The 25,604-nt window shown below is 40.1% G+C and overlaps 1 protein-coding gene across 7 annotated transcripts in view; it reads right to left on the bottom strand.

The window, feature by feature from the left end:
- Positions 1-25,604, bottom strand: part of MCTP2 (multiple C2 and transmembrane domain containing 2) — a 127,566-nt gene that overhangs the window by 49,245 nt on the left and 52,717 nt on the right. For 6 of the 7 annotated variants that reach the window (XM_055818530.1, XM_055818516.1, XM_055818518.1 and 3 more), the window contains 6 exons: positions 25,233-25,397; positions 23,236-23,366; positions 16,277-16,463; positions 15,261-15,354; positions 11,388-11,490; positions 8,823-8,925 (listed from right to left, as the gene is read on the bottom strand). In XM_055818530.1, coding sequence (XP_055674505.1) covers positions 8,823-8,925; positions 11,388-11,490; positions 15,261-15,354; positions 16,277-16,463; positions 23,236-23,366; positions 25,233-25,397 — 783 coding nt within the window. Of the gene's footprint in view, positions 1-8,822; positions 8,926-11,387; positions 11,491-15,260; positions 15,355-16,276; positions 16,464-23,235; positions 23,367-25,232; positions 25,398-25,604 lie in introns of those variants that run through there. The other variant, XM_027793967.2, reaches the window with a different exon arrangement.

Raw genomic sequence — 25,604 nt, 5'->3', positions numbered from 1 at the left:
ATAAATAAATAAGTCCCAAACACAAAAAAGCCCTCCCCAAACCCTGCTAATACACTCAGAACCTGAAATACAAAACGACCGTTGGATTAGAGACCTATAAAATTGCAGATTAAATCTCTTATGGTCCAACTTTAATTTACAGACCTTGTACTTTATAGTAGAGCAGCGCACGCAATAACCAGTCTGAAAATTCTGCCCTAGAAGCCAGTGAGCTGATGGGAAGTAATCAGCCTCTGTTATTACAGGTTTAAAATGGGATTTTTCTTCCAAAGTTCAGGAAAAGAGCCACAAACAACAACTTACCTACCTATTGCACACTCCGGTACACGAATGCACTTCTTAATGCTTAGTTTATTGCAAGGTTGTCAAATTATTACCCAGGAAACAAACACAACCCAAAGAAATTAATCAGCTTAAGTGGAGCAAATGCTAATGTAACAAATGTTCAAAATTAACTAATTCCTGTAAAAGACTTCTCCCCCCACCCCACCCCTGAATTTCAATAGCATTTCTATTCTCTAATCCACCGGTTGGCCCTATCTCATTAAACGTCTATTAAAAAAAAAAAACCAACCACCACCAAAAAAAACCCTCCCTCACCATTTTGTAAACTATTTGGCTCAAATCAAAAGCATTCTCTCTTCAAAAAGCGATGGCAGAAATGTATTTATTATACACAGTAGGATATGTATTGATTAAACATTTGGCTTTTTAGGAAGCAGACCAGTTAATTCTAAACAGCAGTAACATAAAAACCTGCAGCTTACCAAAAAGCTACATTCAGGGACTGTAATGATCAAAGATTAAAGATAACGGAGGAAATTTGGGGGCATGAAATTGCAACCATATTTAAAACGGCTATTGCTGCTCTGGCATTTAGAAAAGGCACTCATATAAACCATGGCAGAAATAAGCAAGGGGGGGACAAAAAAAAAAAAAAAAAGGTATAATGGGAACCAAGTGATTTCATGAGACAAGGGAAAGGTCACTTTCCTTCCCGATGTCGCTCCACCCTTTCTGTACCGAATAGCTCGTCAAAGGGCAGATGGGTTTTCTGGCAAATGGTTGAAAGGGAAGAGGGCTTTCACAAGGACCAACCCTGCATCCTCAGTGGTGTCTAACCAGGAACTCCAGCTTTCACCTATGTTCTCATCCAAAGCTCTGCTTAACAGGAAGCTGGCAGTTATGCAGGCATACGTGGAACTGAGTTAATAAATAACATCAATAATAGGAACCGCACTAAACTGACCACAAAGCACCTCTGCCCTTACTGCAAGAGAGTGCACACAGGGTTGCAGCTGGCAGCAAAGGATGCTGCAGCTCCCACGAAAGCGGCAGGCACAGACCTGTTTTTCAGACCAGTAGGCTCAGATCACCTGCAGCCCCGAAACAGGAGAGCTGCTGAATTGGCTACCCACTCTCGTAGGGCCAAATGGACTGGCACCAGAAGGTCCTCAGGCCAACTGCCACCACATACAGTCTATTGTCAGCCCACAATAAAGGATTCTGCTATTTCATGAGTTTGTTCCCCTCTCCCCGCCTCCTCAAGCAAGGGCAAAAAAATAATTTTATAAGCTACTGAATGAAAACAAAACAAAAAAATATTTGGAAATTAAAAAATTTGTTCAATTTCACAAATTAAGTGAAAAATGGATTTACTGACGCTAGATGCAGGGCCAGAAGGACTTGGTTTGAGGTTGTTAGCCCTTTGGTCCAAGGGGATGCTATCAGTAGCAGGTTTAGCTTTGATTCATGGACTCTCCTGCAACGGGATAGAATGTTTCATAACCAACAAGGAAAAAAAAAATGTCACACACTGCTAAATTGACAGAAAAAGGAAAAGAAATGCTGTCACTACTGAGAAGGTCCCAGTCTGATACAGTGTTATTCGGCACTCAAAAAATGCTCCTAGCTTTGGGGAAAAGACTTTGCATTTTAAGAGCTGGAGCGGAATCAAACGTTTTGGGTGTGTCTGCAGGTGTGTTCGCACAGTAAGTTTCAAATCAGCAACAAATAACTTCCATCTCTGACTGTCTTTGGAAATAGGGGTTGTTTGTTGCTTGGAAAACTTTTTAAAACTGTGTCTTTATTGTTGTTGCTGCTATTCTGAAATGGAGCAGGGCAGAAAGAAATGCAGTACAAACACAGTCGCACAGTTGGCTTCATTTGGCATCTTTAATTCTAAGTGTTTGACTTGTCTGGTAAAAGATGTGCAATTATAACTCAGCCTAAGACTAAACATTCATACAGATCTCCTAGCTTTTGACCTTCAGAGATAAAAAAAAAGCACGAGACAGAAGAACAACCGGCTATGAAATGGCATGACTCCATTGCATTTTCATTTGGATAAAAGGAAAAAAAAACCTGAAAAAAATGTCAAACAAAAGTCTCTCTTACAGTTTTGGCAATGTGCTAAGCCAGTGCGGTTCAACAAAAGGTACAGGGTAATTCTAACACCCATGACTGCATGGAGATTAGATCGCTTGCATGTCTCAACCGTGCCCAGAAGAAAACATGCAAAATAGCTTTTAATGCTCTACATTTTCACTGCATGCTGTTCTTGGGCCAGAGTTCAGATTCTGTTCAACATCTCCCTCATCTCAAGAGACAGCCAGTCATATTAATTTCATTTTGGATCTCTTTCTTTCTCCTCCCTGGGTACTTTTTCCCCAGTCTCTGCTGTTCGCGAAGACTGCTTAAATACCCTCTCCAGCTGTGGAAAAGGTGAGCGGCTAGGGCTGGGGTCCTAGCAGGAGCCCCAAAGTCAGAACAATCAGATTTCTTCTATCACCCAAACACCTTTTTTTCTACATACCTGATGATCTCACATGGATTTCACTCTGTATATTCCTGATAGCTGTGCCTAAAATAGGTTACCTTCGCTACGTTTACAACAAGATGAATGTTTACATCTACTTATGAGAAAAGGATATTCAAATTAAATGTGAAAATATCTGCAGGTGAGGTCCTTAAAGAGACATAACCAATATTATTCCTTTATTGATGATGTGTTCTATCCTGAATACTAATGCCTGCATTTTCTGAAAGCTTCTTAACAGCAAACAACATACTGGCGTTCAATCACCAACCAAGACCACCCGTAACCATGTGAATAACATGAGGACAGTAGTGCCTGCCCCACTGACATGCTTCATTTTGCGAGGCATCCATCAGGGAAAAAAAAAAAAAAAGTCAGGATTTGCATCCCATGGGAATTTCTGATATTTGGGGCATTTCCCTGTTCTGAATCAACACGGAAAGACAAAATATCAATATTGTCACAGAAACAAATTGTATATTCGGTATCACAGCCCCTTCTCCATATAGGACCACGCAAAGGAAATTATCAGTTGGAAAAAAAGCCAAAATCCTTTGTGCATTGGGTATTCTGACCTACAGACGCACTTCAGACAAAGCACTGCCAGGAGCTGCCTCTAACTGAAGGAAATGTTCGGGTACACGAGACCACTGTACAGTCAAGGCCCAAAGTGCACCAGGTTCCTTTCAAATGAATGAATGTATTTGCTAAACTCTTCCCACAGATGTCCCCAGTAAAACAAATGTGACTAAACACAGTATTGATGTAGCCAGCCAATGCTAAATCTATTAAACAACAACCTTCTGACCGCTTGGGAATTTTAATGAAATAGCAAAAGCCGAGATTGATATGACACCAAACACGGAGAAGACAGGACCCTTACGCAGCAAAGCATGTTTTTTCATTGCTCGTCTCAAAGAAATATGGTTTAGTGCCTTTTTTTTTTTACATTGATTTTAAGAAAACTTCACGCTGTATCCAGCTTTGATGCAGATTCAATGTCATTTATTGATGACCTGACAGAAGAACGCTAGGTTAAACCTCTGTACATCAACACCCGTGACGTGTAGAAAGGGTAATGGCTACTCTCCAAGGGTAATTCATCTAAAGCATTTGGGACCTCTGATATTCCTGCTTGAGCTCATTGCTGATGCACAGTGTCATACCATTTGCCCTGAATAACATAAAGCTGTCTTGTACCCTTATCAAAGGACATATTTCCCCAGGAAAAGAGGAAAGCAAGCCACATATTTGATCCACCTAGAGATGAATAAAAAGTTCTTCTTTCTTCCCAAGTCTTGCAATATACGTCGATTTGATTTTGTACAAAATGCCCATTCATTCATCCCAAAACTCTTTGCCCCAAACATTTCACTAGTAACAGCCTTCTGGGAGACCCAAAGTAGAACAGAGATTTGGGCTCTTGGCAGAGGATTGATACCCAAAGACCAAACAGATATTGAGCTGATGGACTGAAAGAAAGCAAGCAGCCCCATATGAGGGCTTCCAGGCAGTCTGAGGGGCAGATGAAAACCCTGGCAGCACAAGGATCCTAGGTGGTACTCGAGGAAAACATTCCTGTTGATACCATTTCAGTGAGTAGTGCACAGCTGGGGAAGAATGTAATTTCAGAAACAAGGTACCATTTTTTTCTGGAAGAGATGTGGCAGTTTTTCCCCCATTCCAAAATTTCTAGCTCATGACAGGGATAAAAGGCAGAACAGACGATACACTTCACAGCTGCATTTTCACTTTTCTCAAACTCTAAAGCTTTCTCCTGGAAAAGGCTGTGCACTTATTGTCAAGTGCTAAGTAACTGCAATCGTTGGGTGTCTGCTCTCTGAATCCAGGCCGTGGTTTAGATAATTAAGCTTGCGAAAGGCATACTATTTGTTTTCAGTGTATCATTGGCTACCGACCTTGCTCGGCACTTGAAAATATTTCATAGACCTCTTCCTGGCTGCTGAAAAAAGGGTGCAGCTGAAGACTACTCAGCTGATAATCCAGCAGATAAAAACCATTCCATTCTGTGATACAACTCTTCACTCAAAGGTCTTTCTACATGAGGATATTTGATATACTCTGCTTTCAGATTCATTGAAGCACACTATACGCTCCCATGTCTCTAATAACTTGCAGCCTTCTAGGAGACAGGAGTCTCTTGAAGCAAAACAAAAAAGACAGACCCTCACAAAGAGAAACATGGTGCTTTTACTAAGATCTAGGGCACAAAGGAACACAGAGATGGAAAGGACTACTTTGATAATTAGTTCAAGTCCCCCAAAACCTACAAAACTTCTAGACCTATCAAACTTCTTTCCTGAATCAACGAAGTTTTTGCCCTACTTCTCCGGTCCCCAGAATCTTCTTCAATTTCTAGCACAAAAGCCTGCTCTGCCCAGTGGTGCAAATGGTCTTCTTTCACTCCCCAGGCTCTAGAAAGCAGTCCAAAAGATTAGGCAAGCCAGACCTCGAGGTCACCTCTGGCGAGAGAGCAATCCATGTTCCTGAATATCCTGGTAGCGCTAATCAGTGTCTTTTCCAGTTTAAATCCTGTTTCTGTGAATGTGGCTGACCACAGCTGTATTTGAGATGAGGTCTCTCATACACGCTTTAGAAGAGGACAGGAGTTTGACCAAAAGAAAGGCGGGAGAAAAAAAAAGTACAGTAAGTTGATTGACATGGAAAAGCTAAAGGTAAAATGCAAGTAAATAACATCTCTTCCTAACATGTCCCCCAAATTCAGTGTACTGCTACCAAAATCACCGTCTCTACAGGGCATTATTAATGGAGCTGTATGAGAAACAAAGCCAAACGTGTATTTGCCCAATACTGCTTTATCACATCTATCAGAAGAACGTGAGGTCTGCAGCTTTATTCATCATCTGACACCTTAAAACACTTCATGCTGCCCAATTTTTTGTTTCTTATTTGGTGCCAGCAATAAGCCTAGATCACAGTCAAGGATGCATGGAAAGCAGAATTAATTTCACTATCTCTGAATTTTTGTGCAGTAAGGCCATTTGTGTGTTAACAGGACGATGAAGGTGTACGCATGTTTGCAAAATGCCAGTGTAAGACTCCTGGACACATTTAAACCAAAATTCATTGTCAGATTTCAGATTTCATATGAACATTTCATATCCTTCCAACATATACTTTATTCAAGGCAATTTTTTATTAAGAGTCTAGTCATCCATGAACAATTCCTAAACTAAACTTACTTCATGTGCTGACAGCTTAAAAGTCAAACTTGTGCATTTTTAACAGGAAAATAAAAATGGCAAATGCACTTGTATTTTCAAAAGATAATTTAATGCAAGCAAATATTAGGCCTGACTACCTAGAGAAATTAAACCTATATGATCTGTGAGGCTTCCTATTGTTATCTTTCAGTATATTTATCTAAATGGTTGAAAGGATACATTCAAATTTATAGTCAAAATGAAAACATACATCAACATTCCCATTTCAAGAAAAAGAGCTTAGAAAATTGCAGTGTTCTGTCTGAGCAGACTAAGTTAATAGGTGCAAAATGTTTTTTAATCAGAAGCAGAGACGAATATATTTACACTAGATTTGACTGAAATAGGAGGCAGAGAAGTTTGGACGGGAAGGAAGAAGATCAGTTGGCAAGGGAAAGCATAAACAATTTTTATTTTATTTTTTTTTGTCTCAAACCTTGGACAAAAAACCTACACTGAATAGTTTGGACATTACCACACACATGCACTCCCCTCCTCTGCCTTGTTACATGCTTCCTAAGGGATACTTGACAAACGTCTATAAAATCAACAGAAAATCCAAATCTAACATCTTCTCACTGTGAGCCCACACAGCCTGCTGCCGATCATGCAGACCATTTGGCAGGCGCTGGATCTGCAGGAGAGCAGCTGCTCCAGCCACTCTCTTCCAGTAACATCAGAGATACGAGGACTTGGGGAAAAATTAACAAAGTGATCAAAAATGGAATAAAAGATGTTAAGAGGTTTTTCCTTCCCTGTAAACATCAAATCATCCTCCATGCCCAACTGACTCTAATACTGTTCTAAACCCAGAGATATTGACAACTCCAGCCACTACAATAGACAAACAACCTAAAACATCCCCAGCCTCAAAAAAAACTTGCAGTCCGGGCCACAGAGGGAGGAGGATTGCAAAGCACACAACAGTGTGTGGGGCACCAAGAGCTCAGTATTTACTTCTCAGCTTCTATAGCTTCGGCTCTTTATATCCACAAATTGCACGTTACGCTGTACATAGGGAATATATAACTTGGAAAGAGTGCACAGTGGATGAAACCCAACACACTTTCATGAAGAGATTCAGAAGCCACACTGCTTCTAATTCGCATGCACAAGAAATACACTTATTTAGACAAAATAATAACAAAAATGGAGCACATCGGCCTATTTCTTTACCACTATAAAGCATTCCTTAGGTTGGGATCACATCCTCTACACCAGTTCAAGAGTTTTCTGGGCAGTTCATTATTTATTTGGAAACATCAAATATTTGCAGTTCCCCTCTCTGATCCTGACTCGTCCCTTACCTAAAGTACGCCAACTCTGTGGGGCTTACATGACCCACTTTGATGAGGTTTTTTCCCTCTAGAAACCTCCCACTTCTCCAGTCTCCACCAGGACAGAGCCCCACTAACCCGCTGCTGCAATACTGCCTTTCCTGCAGCAGCCCACCTCTTAAAGACAGGCTCTTGCCTTAACTGTGAAAGATGCGTGCCAGCCTTTCTGCAGAGGTGAATATGCTTTCACAGGCATGTTTCAAAACAATACTGCAATTTTGTACTCTATAATTTCAATCAGGATGTGCCGTTTGCCTATTCGAGAGTGCTATTACCCACAGCATCACACTGTGCATTACCAAAAGCATCTCACTACTGCACGTATCACTTGATTCATGTTATTTATTGCAAGCATGAGTGTTTGTACAGGGCCCAATGCAATACTTGCTGCATAAATACCTGTCACACCCTCTCCTCTGCGTAGAGAATGTACTGCAAAGCATCAGTGTCTCAGAACTCAAGGAAGCCTCCATGCTTCCAGTTAAACGTGTTTACATGACTCGACTGACAGGAGCACAAGAGTCCCATGATGTTTCAAGCTTCATCTACTCACTGATTTAATAAAAGTCACAGCCTAGAAAATTCTTCCCAAAGGGTACTGCAAAAGTTACCAGAATGTTCTGTGATACTGCACATATACATGGAGCTGTTTACATCCACTTGATGTGGTTCGCTCACTCTATTACCACCAGCCTTGTTCCAGAATTAAATCAGTCTTACCAAACACAAAACTGCTTTCCCCCCATTTCTCTATTAATGTCTTTTAATGACCCTTTTATGTCCCACTCTCTTTAGCTTGGCCTTTTTTCACCATTTCTGAAAAAGCTTCAACTCTCCTTAATCTCCAGAACAACCGCTTTCCCCTGAGCTCGCTTTGTTTCCAGTTTTGATTTTATACTCCCATGGTAGGGCTCACTCTTCACACATTTGTTTACCGAACAAAAGCCACCAGTCTTTAAAAGCACTCTGGAGTAGAAAACACCCCTTTTAGGTAATTTTATTCAGCTATGCCAGCAACAACAGCTATCTCTAGTCAATCCTACTGTGATGTGCAATTACTTTCTTGGAGTAAAAAGAAGCAAGACAGAATAAAGGCATGCTTAAAACGTTACCTTCAGAAGATGATGTGGAAACACACAGAACAACTCAATTATGTTTTCAGACCTATGTGGCATATAGTGCTGATGAAGTACAGACACTTCTGCAATTTTCCTTCCAATCAACCAAATTTGTACTTAAATGGGTTGGCAATGCTCGTTACACTAAGGAGAGCTATAAACACTGCCAACTAAGGCATATATAGATCACAAAACCTGTTTATCTCTAAATCTGTGTTGCTTTGTGCTATGGGGAAAAGAAATGCAATTCATTCCCAGCAAAACCATCAATATTTGAATGATATACATGGCAAAGGTAACTTACAGACAGCAAAGGGATGGCAACTTTTCCAAGAAAATCAGGGGGTTTATCTCCATCTTCATCAAACACTGTCACTTCCAGAACATCATGAATATCTCTAATAGGGCTGGAACAAAAAAGTGCAGACACATAAAAAAAAATAATAATATTCGATACACATGCACACAGTCTCCTCCACAAAGATCTGAGAACACTGTTTTACTAATTAAGTTTGTATTACCTTGGAGTATAAAACTAGCATTTAATTAAATTCCCCCCAAAATGAATCAAATGATGGGTATTCCCCAAGCTTTCCCCTCATGTTTCAGTCCCAGAACTAGGTGAAGAAAAGAACTACCAGACAGTGACATTTTCTGTGCATTGATGATGCTAACCATGTAAAACTCAGCTCTCCAACAGGACAAGCTGGTGACTGGGACAGGTCAAGGGCTGAATTCAAAGCCAGGCTTCGGGACATTAAAGAAATAATCCAGGAAACAAAAACTTACATAACTTCATTTGACTTGACCAGTTATTGAACAATTCTCTCCCTTTTAAGGTGCTAACAAATCAAATTACTTAAAAAACCCCCAATCACAGAAGAAAAAAAAACAACAAACCATCCCTATCAACCCTCATTAAAGGCCAAATGTACAATATTTTTGTTCTATTCAGTGCCAATGCTCTTCTGATGTGGCAGCAGGCATGCGATCCTAAGTATTTATCATATCATTAATAAATGGGAGTCTCATTTGAGAAAAGTCTTATCTGTGTGACTGCAAAAGCATGGGTAAGTGGAGACAACTTACAGGTTGCATTCATTATCTCCTATTTTTCTTATTCCACACGCAAGAATTAAAGAAAGAGGTATGTGGTACAGCGTGTGTGTGTTATTTAACCAAGTGTAGCCATTCTGCCTAAAAGAAGGTTGTTTCAGAGCAGTCCTGCTCCCAGAACCTCCACCTGCAATACAGTGGACTTGCTCCTCATGGAGCAGAGTCTGAACCTAGAAGCCACCTCCCTGGCTGTCTCTCCAGCTAGCTGTCATAGCATGTTCTCTGATGTGATCTAGTGGCAGCCAAACCACCACTAAACGCACTGTTTTCAAGACATTATGGCTTTAAAATACATGGAAACCTGCCACTTCTGCAACCAGACTTCCATATTCCTCTCCAAGCCATTATAATTTTCCATGTGATATAGCTACCAGTGCTATAAACCAGTAAAACCCCCCAGTGACACACACAGAGAAGTGTCTTGCAGAAAATCTGACTATGATGGGAAGGGGTTTCACCACTCTTAGTACCAAGTGGTGGTTTTGAACACTGCAGCTGAAATGGATTCATCCACTCAAAACAATCCACTCTGCTCCAAAATTAATCTAAATCTTCAATAGCTTTTAAGGTGCCTAATATTTTTTTTTTTAAATGGCCAAAAATCTAGAGGAGAAGTGGGAGCCTGACTAGCTCTGCAGGTTTGGTGCTTAGATTACTCATGCAACACAAGTAAGAAAGTTAGAGATAGTTTGTAGCTGGTATTTCTGAGACCCATGGGAACTATAGACACAAAGCTTCATTTTAAATAAAATAACTTCAGATTCTTATTAGATTTATTTTTTTGGCTGAACATCCGACAAGACTCATCTGCTGGCACAATCTCAGAATAAACAGTGATGAGTGGGAGCTTCCTGAGAACAGACAAAGAGAAGGACTCCAAGAGACATGCATTCAGCTGCACCCACGAATCAAACAGAAATCCAGCAAGGTAATTCCGTCAAAGAGATCAGATACTTTTTACTGTGTTTTCCTCCAACCCAGTGTTTATAAATCTTGCTTTTGCAAGAAGTCTGTCATTCTTAAACTGCTCTCCCACTGGACAGGTGCTAGTGTCATAAAAGCTCCAACTGCCAGCCCTCATGGTTGCCTTCCTTACCACCGGCTGCTACAGTCCTAGAAACATGTATCTCACTAGGTTATCCACAAAAATCTTTGTCAGCCTCAAGCAAGACTGAAAAATTACGCTGCCTAAAGTTAGCAATACCTAAATTATCACTTTAGTTATTAATAAAGTCACCAAAAAAGAGAATACTTTGATTTCCATAAAAATTTAAGCTTTTAATTTGGGGTAAGCTATGTTTGACTAGTTTAAATTCAGAAGATATACCAGGAACAACATGAGCTCTCATTTTCTGCTTACTTACACATTAAACAAGGATTCTGCTATGGTTCAATGAAACATATTTTATTTTAAATTATGGAAAATGTAGGCGTGAGTATTTGGTCTCTACTTTCTGTTACATTATCTCTTGGATCCAGCTATGACTCCATTATGTCTAGTCATGATTCTTCCTATAAATATCACAGTAATTTTTCTTTTAATGACTTCTATTAATAAACTCCATGCAAGAACTAGTAAAAGGCAAGAGGCTTTAATTGAGTTATATTTGATATTTCTCCAACATCCTCTCTGACTATGAAAAACTGACATATCTTAAACTTGACCTTTGCATTTTCCCAAAGTCGATAGCTTATATAGTGAAGCTGCTAACTATTTGGTGTTGCAGCATGTTTTCAAAAGCAATCCACTTACAATGTGAAAACTTTGTTCCACTCTGGATTGAGGTTCTTGTAAACAGTGTGCGTTTGAAGCATGTCATTTCCCAGCTCTAATACACAGAAAGGATCACTTTTACCTAGGGAAAAACCAGATAGATTAAAAAAAAATAAATAATAAAAATAAAAAGAAAGAAACAAACAAAAAAATGAAGTGGACCAGTTACTGTATTTAGTATGCACACTGTTTCTTTGCAGGAGGGATGAAGAAGTGATAGGTCAAGTAAAATTAGACCCATTAAGACAACTGCAAATTGCCTCATTCTGTTGGAGTGACTTGCTAAACAAAAAACATCTCCTATGCATCCTCAGTTCTGCAAACTCTTAACACTTACCTTACAACTCACTCAGGTGGCTTCACTCTAATGCCGGAAGCCTGAGACTTACAGTGAATTATCTCTAAGTCTTTATAGCAAGAAAAATCTGCTTATTTTGACAATTACTCAGACAACATTACAAAAGCAGTACTATCATTCTGACCCAGGTAAGCATCAGTGCTGCAGTTACAGTGCTCTATGATATCTTCTGCTTAGAGTCTGTGGTCCTCTCCTGCTGATTACAGGACTAAGTACCCACACCATGAGAAGAGAAGGCACTGTCTTTATCAGCTGCATTTCTTCAATTAGTTCCACATGAGCAAGTCCTGGAAGCCACGAAGACCCTACACAGTGCCACGGTTTAAAACAAAACCCAGCATCAACTGAAGAATCCATGCATGAATAAGGTATCGTACTTAAAGCAAGCAAGCAAACAAACAAACAAAAAACCAAAACCAAAAAAAGAAAAAAAAAAAAAAAAACACTACCAAGCACCAACGAAAAAACCCAACCTCCTCTCAAAAGAACGATGTCAATGTGGAACCTGTTATAGCAAAGATGTTTGCTAATGTTTTGGGGGTGATTTTTTTGGATAATTCACATTACATTAATTTGTAGCTTTCACAAGCTGAGCAGTTTCCATCGTGAACAGAGTGCCCTTTATCGGCATGTCTGGCTCAGTATGTTTTAATCTCATCTTCAGTGTTCACGTATAACTCAGCCACAGACACTCCAGCCTAACTTTTATGGAGGCAATTAAATATGTCAGCAATGCAGGGATTTAGACAGCAGACAGACACGATATTTAAGCAAAAGCTGTCTTTTTCTTAATTTTTGGCATTATTAATGCAGAGCTCTTAAGGTTCTTACTCTGGGAAGTTCATAAACTAAACAGGAATCTTTTCAGTATGTAAGCAGCGGGTATTAACTAGTCAATATTGGTAAAGTTTAAAGACCATGTGTACTACTGGAATCTCTCTGTCTTCTTTTCAGCTTACGTGCCCATTCCCTGATAAGTGTGGAAAATGCATGCAGCCCTTCAGAGAAACTGCTTGAAATGCAAACGGGTATATGCCAAAAACAATCCCACTGTATAATTTGGTATTTTGAATGCTATTTTTTGGTCAGTGAGCAAATGCAGTGTTTGAGAAGAACTCTCAATGCATACACAGAAAACATCCAACAAAGCAGAAAAAGTCATTTTCACGTCAACAAAACTATTATCTACGAATATAAAAGTATGGAAGGCTCAAACTGGGCTAGCTGTGGCTGAAGATCTACATATTTGATATAGCTGTGTGTAAACTAGCCTAAAATTTATGTCAAATGGTGAAATATGAATTTTCAAAACACTGTTCAAAACCAAAACAGATTCTATGTTGTTTTCTGAGAGCTATTATTACAGTAGGCTAAAAACTTGCAATTAAAATCTAGAATGCCAACATATAATCAACTGACAACAGAAATCCCAATCACACCAAAATCCAATCTTTACTATGGAAGAAGGTATAAGGTGGCATCATACCTGACAGCACATGACTGGTCTGCAGAAGTTCACCCAGACAGGACTCATGACTGCTACTGGATGGGGACAGGACAGCGAGGGAACACTACCTGCTCGTACTGCTCCTCTATTAACCCTTGGAAATCTTTGTACCTCTTATTGTCTCTGCGATTTTTGCTTTATCAGATTTTTTGCTGGACTTTGAATTTACTTTTATCAATAACAATAAATCTGAGCAGTCTCCCTGGCAATGCAGGAAATATGGCACTGCTCTAGGAGGGCTCTATTATGGAAGACCATAATTGCTGCACTAATCATTTATGAATGGCTCAGAACAGATAATTAATCTTTATGTCTCTCATTTCACGATCAGAAATTATGCTATTTTTACCTAAAATGGCTGCATCCTTTTGCAATTTGGTGGGTCTATTACAGCATAATACTAGGATATTTTCAGCACTGCCATTGAAAAACAATTTGTCATTTGCTTCATGAATCAGGCTCAAAGCCTGGGTTATTTTGAATATAATGACAGACTGAGTAACCTTTTACTTAAGCAGAATTTCATTCTGTGCTATGCACAAGGAATGTGTGTCACATACTCTGTATGAAAAGTCTTTGAATTGCAGAATCAAGAACCTGCGTGTCTCTTCCAATGTTCATTATCCACCCACATGCTCCTGTTTAAGTATTGAGGGAAAGGGGGCCAAATCCATCACGGATGCAACTGCATTAGCATCACTGAAGTTTTCCAAAGGGTAAGTAACCTGCTGGGCTCAGCTCTTTCCCTGTACGCTGTCTATATTAAAACCTCACATAGTTCTAGACAGCCCTAGCCTTGCCGTTAGCCAAGGGTTCTGCTTTGCTGTGGTACACTTCCTATTAAATTTGTTAGGAAGGTGCCATTACATTCCTAATTCCATACAGATGTATACGTTATGTCAACCTAGAAATGCACTTCTGTACAAGATATGTTTCATTATTGGCAGGGTTTCTGTATGCTTTCAAATTAAGTTCTTCAGTTCTTTAAAGTACTGCTCTTTGCAGAAACCTTTTTTTCCACTGCAGTGTTAAGCAGTGAATTGAAACTGAAATAATATCTTGATTCATCTTGGGCTTTCTCCTTTGGTCCTTACATTAGGAGCAACGTTCTCTTATGTTACAGTGTCTTCATGCACACCAGTGAGTGGGGCAAGAGTGTTTTCTCTCTAGCATCTTTCCTGCCTTTATCAACAAGTTCTCTTAAGAATATTACTGTGTCAGCAAATACACAACACACAATACTGTGGCTGTGAATTACTGGGTGCTGCAAGATACAGAGGGGAATTAAAAGGTCTCCAGAATTCTGGAGAAGATGGTAATAAAAGTAATAATGTCCAGGCAATCGTTACAGAGAAGTACTAATTCCCTAGACCTTCCCTGGAGAAACAATATAAAGTTGTATTTTTAAAAGGTGTTAAGTGTCCATTGCTGTCAGGACCAAGCACAATTTGAGGTACAGCTCAGTGGAAAATCCATCCTTTTCTCGGAGTAAAAGCACCAAAAAGATCATTGCAAACTGAAGCCACAAACGAGCTGTAAGAGAAACCATCGCACTTGCATCCCCATCGCTGGCAAGCTTTCTTTTTCGGGTGACAGCCTGCAGCACCACCCCAACCCACACACTCAGCACCGTGTCAGACATCCCCAAAATCTTTCAGTCTTGCTCACAAGGCACCTGATAAAAGGTGGAAAGGCTACTTTGCAGGCACCATCACTTTATTTTACATATCCCTGCTGGAAAATACAACAGTACACTATGCTAAGTGTTAAGCTATTGGTCACGCCACTCAGATCTCCATCCACTGGACTTCCCACATACTTTTGGGAGTCAAAATCATTTTGTACCTCAGTTCCCTGAGGTAGGTTTCGCCGCTGAGAAACGATGGAAGATTTACTTTTCCTTGATCAACTGACAGTACTGCACAAAGTCTAAGCAGCACTCACAAAACATTATAGCATCATATGCTGCAAAAGAGAAACAAAATACCTGCAAAATCTGCTGCCAAGAGGTCCACTGCCTTTAACACTTTGACTTGTAAGAAACCAATGTCCTTCACGTCCCGAAAGGAATTCTTTATACACTGCAAAGAGGAAAGCATGAAGATACATTTTGTCATTCAGTAAGAAACAGAAATTACTGAACTAGTAAAGATGTATTTCATTTGTTATTCAGTAAGAAACAGAAATTATTGAACTACTAAATGACTTACATTTCTATATCCATCTTATTTCTGCTTTGTTTCAGTTCAGCAGCTGATACACCCATAAACACACATCCACTATCTCAGTCTCACTGCATCACGACCCGGAGTTTCAAGACATCACATGGTACCTGCTCCTAATTCTCCATTCACATAAGTTACATGTTAATGTTATGGTGGAGATGGGAAGGACCCTGAACGTTTATGCAAATATCATCTGTCAATTAAAACAGAAAATGGGACATAGGTAGACCTGGAGAAGCAGCATGGGTCAGGCAGGCAGCACACTACATCAGCAGCGAGGAATCTGTCCTCAAAAACATTGGCATAGGTGGTTCAAGTTCCTCACGCCTCATTCTCGCACCCCGTTTCAGAGAGATACACGTATTGCTGCTTGTCCAGCTTTTGAGGATTGATGGGTGAAAGCCATCATAAGGCTTTATCTTCCAACAGTTCAAAATCCAGAACACATCCTCCCCAAAGGAGGAAAGAAAGCAAAGAATACTACAGACTCTCCATGACATTCACTCTGTCTCATTCCCCATGATAATCTTTTAATACAATTCAAGTTTGCAAAGAAAAGTATTAATTTACAACTCAAATACACGCAGGCAAATGGCTTGGGTCTATCCGCCCTGCTCATCTCCAAGTCATTCTAAATGTAATAACTATTCCGTGTAATAGTTTTCTCCGGTAGGACACATGTCATTATGACTGGACAATTCCCCCCTCCCCGCAATTTTGACTACTTTCAAAACTAGAGGAGAGAAAAACAGAAGAAAAAAAGAATATGCAAACTCACATAGCGCTGTGAAATCTGTTGCCGTTCGCTGGGGTCTCCCAAAGGGCAGACACACAGATCAGAGATAGACACGCCTGTACACGGGGCAACAGCAATCAACATTAGCAGGGACCCTGGATGTTTTGCCAGAGGCAGCTCTAAGCAATTGGTCTGCTTCATCGGCAGGGCATGAATGTCAACTTGGCACCTAGAACAACATTGCCAAGGGTTAATACGGAAAAGGAGCTGGGGGGGGGGGGATAATAAAGCAACATTCATATTGACTTCAGTAGTAAGCAGGCACCAAAACTTATTGCTTGTTCAGGATGGAAAGAACACAAAAAAAAAAAAAAAAGCATCTCAAAATTAAACACGGGAAACCAATTAGCCAGTTTCTATTGCACTTACTGTCAAGTTTTGCTTTCTGGTTCACCTACTGGTAAGCAGAGGTAAAAGGTTTGGGCTGCAAGTACAGTAGGAAAACTTAACTCTGGCCTGCCTCACTTCCCCTCTAAAATCCCCCAGTGTTTTGTGATGGATTTGAAACACAGTTTTATTTCACCTGGGGGAAAAGAAAAGGAGCAAATGCAAAATTTAAAACATTAGCCTAAAATAGATTCGTTTCTTTAAAGTCACATACTCCATTTTATGCTACATTATACTGTATGCCCCAATCTCTTTTACAAGCCTTACTAGAGCACACTTTCAGTGTACTGTTATATTTCCCAAAGGGAAGGACTGTCTTAAAAGTCACCCCCACCCCCGCCCCACCCCCAACCCCCTGCACATAGTACATATCATTAACCTGATACTTCCCCCCAAAAATAAAAATTAGGAGGAAAGAAGAGAAACATTTCTAAAGAGGCAATAATAAAAGATGAGTATGGGCTAAAGCAGGGAGCGCTCACTAGTCAGCCAGTCACACGCGAAGGGAGCGGTTAAACGCAACAGCAAGCCTCATCACTTGGCTTGGCTAAATGCCTTCTATTTAGAAGTCCAGTAAATGGAGTGGAACTTTTTTGAACCTCCGTAGGGCTTGGCTTTTAAGAACAGGCTGAACAAAAGTTACAGATGAAAAAGGAAAAAAAAAAAACAACAAAAATAAGGAAGGAGTAGCTTTGTTGCCACAGTGCGTGGGGAGTCACATTTCTCCAAGGGATGGTGAGCGGATGATGGAGAGCGAGAGCTTTCGCTCCGCTTAATGCCTGCCGACAAGTTTTTATTTAAACTAAACTTGTTAAGGTGTTGTCTTAATAGGCTAAAATTCCACAGGGTTCCCCCAGGTGGGTTTCTTCTGGGTAAATGGTGCATGTAGTGCTCCTGATTGATCCCATTCCAGTAGTAGAGCTGGAGCGGTTTATACCCATCTGCTATAAATTGCATGCTTTCCGCTTCTTAACAGCCTATTTTCTGTGAATGCTAAAGGGGGCGAAAAAAAATAAAATCCCCAAACATTTCAGCCTGAAAACCCAAGAAGCTATGTTATGAAGTAAAAGTCATTGCTCTGATGAGTTTGTAAGTCATCCAGTAGCTCCGTGTATTAAAACACAGCTCTTTGTGTAAGCTTCTTCTGACCAGAATCCATGGGGATGACTTTGCCTTAAGTGTCCTCTTTGCTACTCACTGCACTGAACATACAACAGGTTGCAAGTTTACTCTTATTAACTGCTTTCAAGTGCTTTTAAAGAGAAAGAAAATAAACCAGGCAGAGTACCAACACTGTTCGGCGCGTAGGCTGCCTCTCAACACAGTTTCCAAGTGTGAGAGGTTGCATTTAAAGCTCATCACTACGCCTAGACTCTTCAGATAGATATGACAGGAGGAGTTACAGCAGAAGGGGAAACAAAACAACAAAAAAGGCAAGTATTTGAGAAAAAGACCTTATCACTTCCACACTGGAGGCCAACATCACCTTGGCTGCATTAACACAGCAACTTCCCAGACTGCAGCAGTTTTTACTGATACTTTAGGTATCAGTGCAAAAGGTGGAACGTACCGTTACCTTGGGGTTTATTTTTAATTTTTTTTTACAGATGAAGAAACTGAAGGAAGGAGAGGGGAAAACGCAGGGTCACCCAGCTGGTCTGTGGTTCAGCTGGCAACAGAGGCCACATCTCCCACATCAGCATTTCATACACCACCCACTCACAAGTCCACAACCGGGAAAACTTGCATTGGCGTTTTTTTATGTTAAGAACTTTTCATGGGGTAAGAGACAACAGACAACTCATTCAGACAACGGTGCATCTCCCACAAATAGGTAACCTCAGAAATCTCTCAAAGGCAAAGTTAAATATAATTCTAGCTTGTTTGGGCAAATTGGAATTGTTTCTCTTTTTAGAAGAATCTGATTAGCCAAAGGTCAGGGGAAAAAAAAAAAAGAAGATTGAGTATAAGGGCGTGGGGATAGCAGTGATGCACATGTGGACGGGAAAACAGCAGGAGGTGGAGTATAAGCTTTTCTTCCTCAAATCTTGTCCGATTTCCGTGCAAACTAACTTCCTTAAAACATCTGTGTTCACTCAAGGTGATGGTATGCCCCTGTATTTTCTTTTGAGGAAGTGAAAAGAAAATCCACATTTACACTTGCAAATGGCAAAAGGCTTAAGAAAAAAAAAAAAAAAAGACAATCTGTTTCATTTAGGTTATACAACATAATTGATCAGACTGCAAAGAATGCAGCTTGGTAAAACAATTAGACATTCAATTTACTATATAAATTCAGCAGTTTCCACACAAATGCTTCTACACTATTAAAACGAGTCTAATGATTTCCAAACTACTTCTCCCAGCCTCCTGAAACAGAAACTCTCCCTTTCCTTCTTTCTCTGCTTTCTATCTGCAAGACCTTATTACAGATAATTATTTCACAGGAAAGTGGTAAGAGACTATCATGATGGGCACAATATAAAACTAATGGAGGCAATCCACTTCTTGCTCAAAAGTTGCCTCATCTGAATGCAAAGGGCAAAACTCTCTGATTATTTGTATTTCAGGTGATGCAAACGATCTCCCAAATTAAATCCTCAGCAAAGTAATCATACTTCAGGATAGCTCTGCTTGTTGTCATCTTTTGCTACATTACATATTAAATTCAGGTACAATCTTTCACACACCTGACTATATGTATGACCTATAGGGGATACAGTTCTGTGAGTGCACTGTGCACACAAATGTATCACTTTTTTAAAACCACAATTAATTAAATGTTTTGCTTCCTCCTCCTGATCAATATCGAGGTCTACACCTCTATATTAACCTTTAGTCCTATAGAGGATTACACCACTGCTTTAGTTTTCATTTAAAACTGTTCTTTTGACTTACAGCCCTCATCGTCAGCTGCCATTTTGCAGAGAAGTATTATTTGAGAACACTACAGAGAAAATCTGGGTTAAATTATTTGTTTAACTTTATCAGGGAATCAAATGTTAAAATTTCAGTAAAAGGTGCTGAGCTTAGCATCTTAGCAGTAGTCATGGGGTTGTATTTTACTACCCAATCCATAGTTCATCAGATTACGGTAAGTATCCTTAAATATAACTAAATTAAATATATATTAAAAAGTCTGCACACAACATTGCCATTTTTTTCCCCCTGCAGAATTCTGGAAAGCCCTTCGAGGTCAGAATCATTATCACAGTATACAGAGTAAGATGCATCTATGATTAATATTTGAAAAGGAATTTCAAATGCCACAGGTGTAAGGGAGACAATTAATAAGGTCTTATTCAGACTTACTCTACAGATAAATTTTGGTTGTCTGATTCTTCCTGTATCTTGGTGAAATTTAAATTAAAGGTTTGGACGCAGCCATAGTAGATTTTACTGCTCCATCGCAACAGCACGGACTTTAAAATAAGGATTGTTTCTTGTTGCAAAAGACACTGTTTCCCGGAGGCATTAATCAGAAAGATACTGGATGCACTCCAATCTCTTGGATCACGCTCTTAAGTCTAGCATTTTTTGTAAAAACTCTGTCTTGAGGTAAATACGTGAAGAAAAAAAACCACCAACATTCTGCAGCATCTCTTTTTAAGAACATATCCCTTAATGCAGAAACGCACACAACCTGGCATAAGCAATGTAACTCTGCCCGGACAAATTCTGCACACGTTAACACCTTTGTTTATTAATATACATTAAGATGGTCTCCTGCTCATAGCATGCCTCTTATTCCAAAGGACACAAAAACCACTCAATAAAAGTTACTAACAGTTCCGTGACGGCTAAATAGAGGGATCATTTCATCTGGCACCAAAACACAGCCACCCCTCCGGGTCAGGCCCTGGCAGCTGATCCACTCGAAGCTGCAGTATTTTAAGCGAGCAAGAGAAATTGGACCCAGCTGAAAAACTAAGGAGAACACAGGTAGGCTAAATGTAATAACTTAGCTTGCGATGTGCACTGACAGTGAGGGTTTGTTTTGGATAAAAAGGGTGAAATGAAATTGCACCGAACGTTTCCTCTCTATTTCGGAAGCAGATAAATACCCCAGGTGTTGATAAAGAAGGATGAAATGAAATTGCACCGAACATTTCCTCACTAATTCGGAAGCAGATAAATACCCCAGGTGTTAGTGTTTAGTACCGGAGGTCTAAAGCATTTCTTATCCTACACGTTCCACAGTCTCCACAGGCACTTCATGTCCTATTTCAACAACAATATTTTACCCTGAAACCAAATTATGCCTGGGCGAAGAGCCATGTTCCAGGGGCTTAAGGCATCCATCCTACATGAAACCCTGGGTCTAAAGGAATTAACACAAGTCTTTATTACAAAGAAGTTCAGCATTCTTGTTTACCAGACATGACTCCACCTTGTGCATCTCCTCAACTTCCTCTAAATATTAAAAATATACATATATTTAAAGGTATAACCAACACAGTCCAACCTACACAACTTTGAGGGGAGCGTAATGAATCCTAACTCCCTCCACAAATTAACCACAGAATTATTAATTCAAATCCAGCCATTTTTGCATTTTTCCTTGAAAGCTATGCAAATTATTTCAGGGCAGTTGGGGTGTGCTGCTATATGCAATGACCGAATGTAACCCACAAACATTTTACTAAAGAATCTTTCTTACAATGATATTGTGAAATCCAGAAATCTCAAAACTCCACTTGGAAGTCATGAAGCCAATAAACAGTACCTTATAATGCTTGTTTCTCCTACAGAATCCTTTTCCAGATTAGACTGCATTTGAACCCTTCATAATATACTATTTATTGGGTGTCAAAAGTTTATACTCTGTAAAAACAAGACTTGTTATTATGCATTTGGTGTTTACCTGTTCTTGCAATTGCTTTTAAAAATCTAGTATAATTTTTTCCTGTTTTGATGCTACAGTGAGTTTGCTGTGCTTAAGGCAATACCAGCAATATTTTTCTCTCCACACAGACAGCAAAAATAACCAAGGAAAATCTAACACACACAGGTTTTCCCAGTGCTGAAATCTTCAATAATAGAATAAGTGTTTTGCCGATAATTTTTTGCCACACTGAACTCCACCTGCCAGAAACCAGCAGGGAAAAAAAAAAAAAAAAAAAGAGGAGGGAAAAAACTAAGGAAGAATTGTTCCAGCATTAAGGAGACTGACCGGAGGCAAGCCACAAACACTGCTACGTTTCTTAACTCTAAACAGATATCAGAAGTAATAAAAGTAACTGTGAGAATGGAAGGAACAGATTCATCTTCAGCCACTTCTCCATGTGATGAGCAACAGCATTCAGCCAGAAAGCATTTCCTGCTCTGCAAAACCACAAGCATTTGCTGAGCCAAAGGGCATTGTTCTTTTCTGTGAATAGCTTCAAACTATTTGAATGCTTTAAGTGAGAGAATGTTCTTACGAGTTACTGTTACTTAGCAAGTTGTGAAACCCTCGCCAGGTAAGAACAGCAAACAACTGCGGACAGGTTCCCTGTCCCTAAGAATTCAGAGGTTGTGGCACTGGTCCTGCAAGCAGGTAAGCACAGGCAGACCCAAGAGGGGCTCCCGTAAATTAAATGGTTCTTGGTGCTGCTGCCATGTAGCCAACTGTGCAGATGGGTCTAGATGGCAATGCTGCAAGCCAAAAGAAGGAACAAGACGCAGTTACTACTAGGAAACCAAGACTGTACTAACACTGTACAAAATAAGGAGTCAGTGTGGAAGAGAAAGAGCACAACACAGGAGTAGGAACCATATTTTGTTCCTATTAAAAAAATAAAATAAAAGGTTGATTGCTATCCCACAAAAAGTCTCATCTGCTAACGTGGCATGAAATCATTACCTGAGAATTTGAAGCTATAATGGAATAACACAGTGGGACAAAATCTGGTATCAGTCAGGAGATGGGTAAATCACCACTGAGGCTGCCCCTGAAAATGATGTTTTAAACAACACAAGCTTGTGCAATAGAGTGGGGGACCAAACCCACAGAGATCAGTCCTCTGTGGCAGCTGGGAAGAGATTACCCAAATAAAGCAAACCCAGGTAACAGGACCCATATGTAAATGAGGCTACAAGACCACACCAAAGTGCAAACAGAAAGCAGGGACACCAGTGCCACTCTCAAGGAGCAGACCACCCGGAGCTCGCACCAGCCTGAAGGTGCAAATGGGCCCTGCAGAGCACAAGGGGATCTGGAGCAATATCACCAAGCAAACACAGGCAGATACTGCCTCCTCCCTGCCACCGTCCTCCCAAAAACGGCTGCACTGAGCTCCCGCAGTAGTTTGGATTTTACAGTCAGCAAGTGTAGGGTCAGCTTGGGTGCCTCTGCGTTCAAGTTGTGATTAACTGATTACCCATTAATAGGTTTTAATAAACATACCCTTACAAAGCCATCTGGACACGAGCAGAATGAGGAAAGAAACATATAGTGTGATGGCTGGTAATGAAAATAAATTGATCCATTAAAAAAATAATAATAAAAATCACATTATCTTTTGTACTTACCCTCCCCCCCCAAAAAAAAAAACAAACCAACCACAACTTACGTTCCTAAAAGCTCCTCATGCTTTTTGTTATCCTTTCTCCAGACCTCAATGTCCAACATATCCTTCCTGTCAGAGAAGTAGTGAAAATCAAACTGTTCCCTCCACTGAGGATTTGCACTCTTACACAGTGTCTAGAAAACATGCAGTTATAATATTTACTTTTCTTAAATAGTACTTATTTCCACAGTAAAGCACATTTCAATTTTTCTACAAGAACAAGGCCAGACAGATGTTAGGGCACCAAGTACTAAGGTCGTTCCAACCAAAGCTCCCCAGCCCATCATGCACAGCCTCATCTTCCTGAAAACCTCTCTTTCCTGCCTCACAATAATGATAAATACAGAAGCATGACATGAATGAATGGCTGGAGAAATTCTGAAATGCAAGGTGGATGCACCAGCTCCGTTTCAGTGGACTGTGGTCATCATTCAACATCACACACTGGAAGAAATCAAGAATAAACCCTTTGAGGACAATCACCTGAAAACAGGTCTGAAGGAATTAAGGAACCCAAACTAGTACTTTTTAACCTTCTGTGTTAAGATATAGGCAAAGAAGGAGCAGCCCTGAAATTATTAACATCCAGTTTATCTGATGCCTGTAAATTGTCCCTCTGAGTTCAGTGAGATTGTTCATGTGTTCAGGTTACTCTGAGTATTCAGAGTAACCTGAGGATTGATTCAGAGGATTGGGACTTAAATCACTTACAATTCATGTCACACTACACTACCCACCATCAATATCAGCATGGCCACTGAGAGAACAGGAGATAAGATTAGCTCAGCCATGACTGAAATTTCTCCTACCTTGTCTGCTCTTCTGGACCACGAGAGACTGTACTTCATAAAATGAATAAACTCCAGGAGGGAATGTGAAGCATTGCCAACTTGAAGTCTTACTAGGGTGCAAAAGCAGTGGTCCCCAACTTCTGCTGGACCCCAGACAGAAATACTAAGCAATTAACTCGCTGCAAGCTACATGGCACTTGCCTCCCCTTTTTGAACTTCTTAATTTTCTGTGACTGCAAACAGTGCAGTCGTGTAGATTCATGACACAGGCTACGGACCATTAAAGAGAAACATAAAAAGGGATCTTAACTGGAATAACGTATGTTTATTCTAAAATAACTAACCCATTTGTTATTTTTCAAAGCTGTTTTTCTAAACAAAAACTTTATATCATGACCTTGGTTTGAGGTCCGATGTTGGGGGCAGAGTGCAGATTTCAGATGTGCCTACATCTGAACGTTATGTTCTGTAAACTTGCCCTGTACATTTTGTACAGGAGGGGATTTGTCTTCTCATCCTCCTCCTCTCTCTGTACTTCCAGTTCATGACATGCAGAGCTCTTACTTTATCAACAGAATATTATTTTAGTTGCAGCCTCTCTCTTTGTTCAACTTTATAGAGATGAAATGTATGTCTTTGTGAACCCCACTCCTTTCTTAGATTCCCATGAAATGGTACTGGATACAAATAAACACAGCCTTAGAGGAATAAAAATTCAAATCAAAACCATAGAACATTATGTACATTTGGGGAGGAGGGGGGCAGGTTCTGCTATACATAACATTTTTCAAGAAAGGTGCTTTAAAAAAATAAATAAAAAGTAAGTCCTCTGCACTGGGAACCACTTTAAGTCTGCTTTTCCAGCATACCTAACATTGCAAACCTAAAATCTTTACTGGCAGAGAGCAAAACATATGTGTGATGTACATAGCTTTATTTCATTTCATACTGATTTCAAACATCCATCAATATGATGAGTATTTAAATGTACAAAACCAGATACACACATTATTGCTAACATACTATTTCTATATTGGCATGTAAAACATACATTAGTCAAATGTTAATGTCCCTGATCTGGTCTCCTGGTTTTGATCTCACTTATTCAAGAGATTTGAGAATCGTTCCATCTGAGGTAGCAATACCGGTAAAAGAAACACAAAGTACCGTATCGGCTTCAGTAAACTTAAGAAAATGCTAAATACTTACCTTGCTCTTGTATCTTTGATCTCCCAGTTTCAGGAGAATAAAAATCTCTGCCAAGCCTCCTCCAGGGATGTTCTTCCCCTCCAAAAGAGTGATGGTGACCAGCCCGTTCCACAACTGGTTCTTGCGCAAGGAGTCAGAGAGTCGCATGCTCCGCATGAAACTGGACTGAAAAGAAGTCAGCGACATGAAACATACACTCAGACCCACACTGTTATGCTCAAACTGACTGTGATATGAAAGCACCAGCAGTGAGAGAGGTACCACGATCCCCTAGGAGTCAGCAGAGAATGGAGGGCAGTAGGATGCTATGGATGCTCTGCCTGTATGTTCTACGGCTGGTCCTGTGAAGGGATGGTGCTCAGCATGACAGCA

This window comes from Falco peregrinus, chromosome 1 (assembly GCF_023634155.1).
Source record: "Falco peregrinus isolate bFalPer1 chromosome 1, bFalPer1.pri, whole genome shotgun sequence".
Lineage (NCBI taxonomy): Eukaryota > Metazoa > Chordata > Aves > Falconiformes > Falconidae > Falco > Falco peregrinus.
Note: the sequence above shows the minus strand (reverse complement) of the source record. Positions and strands in the feature narration are given on the sequence as shown.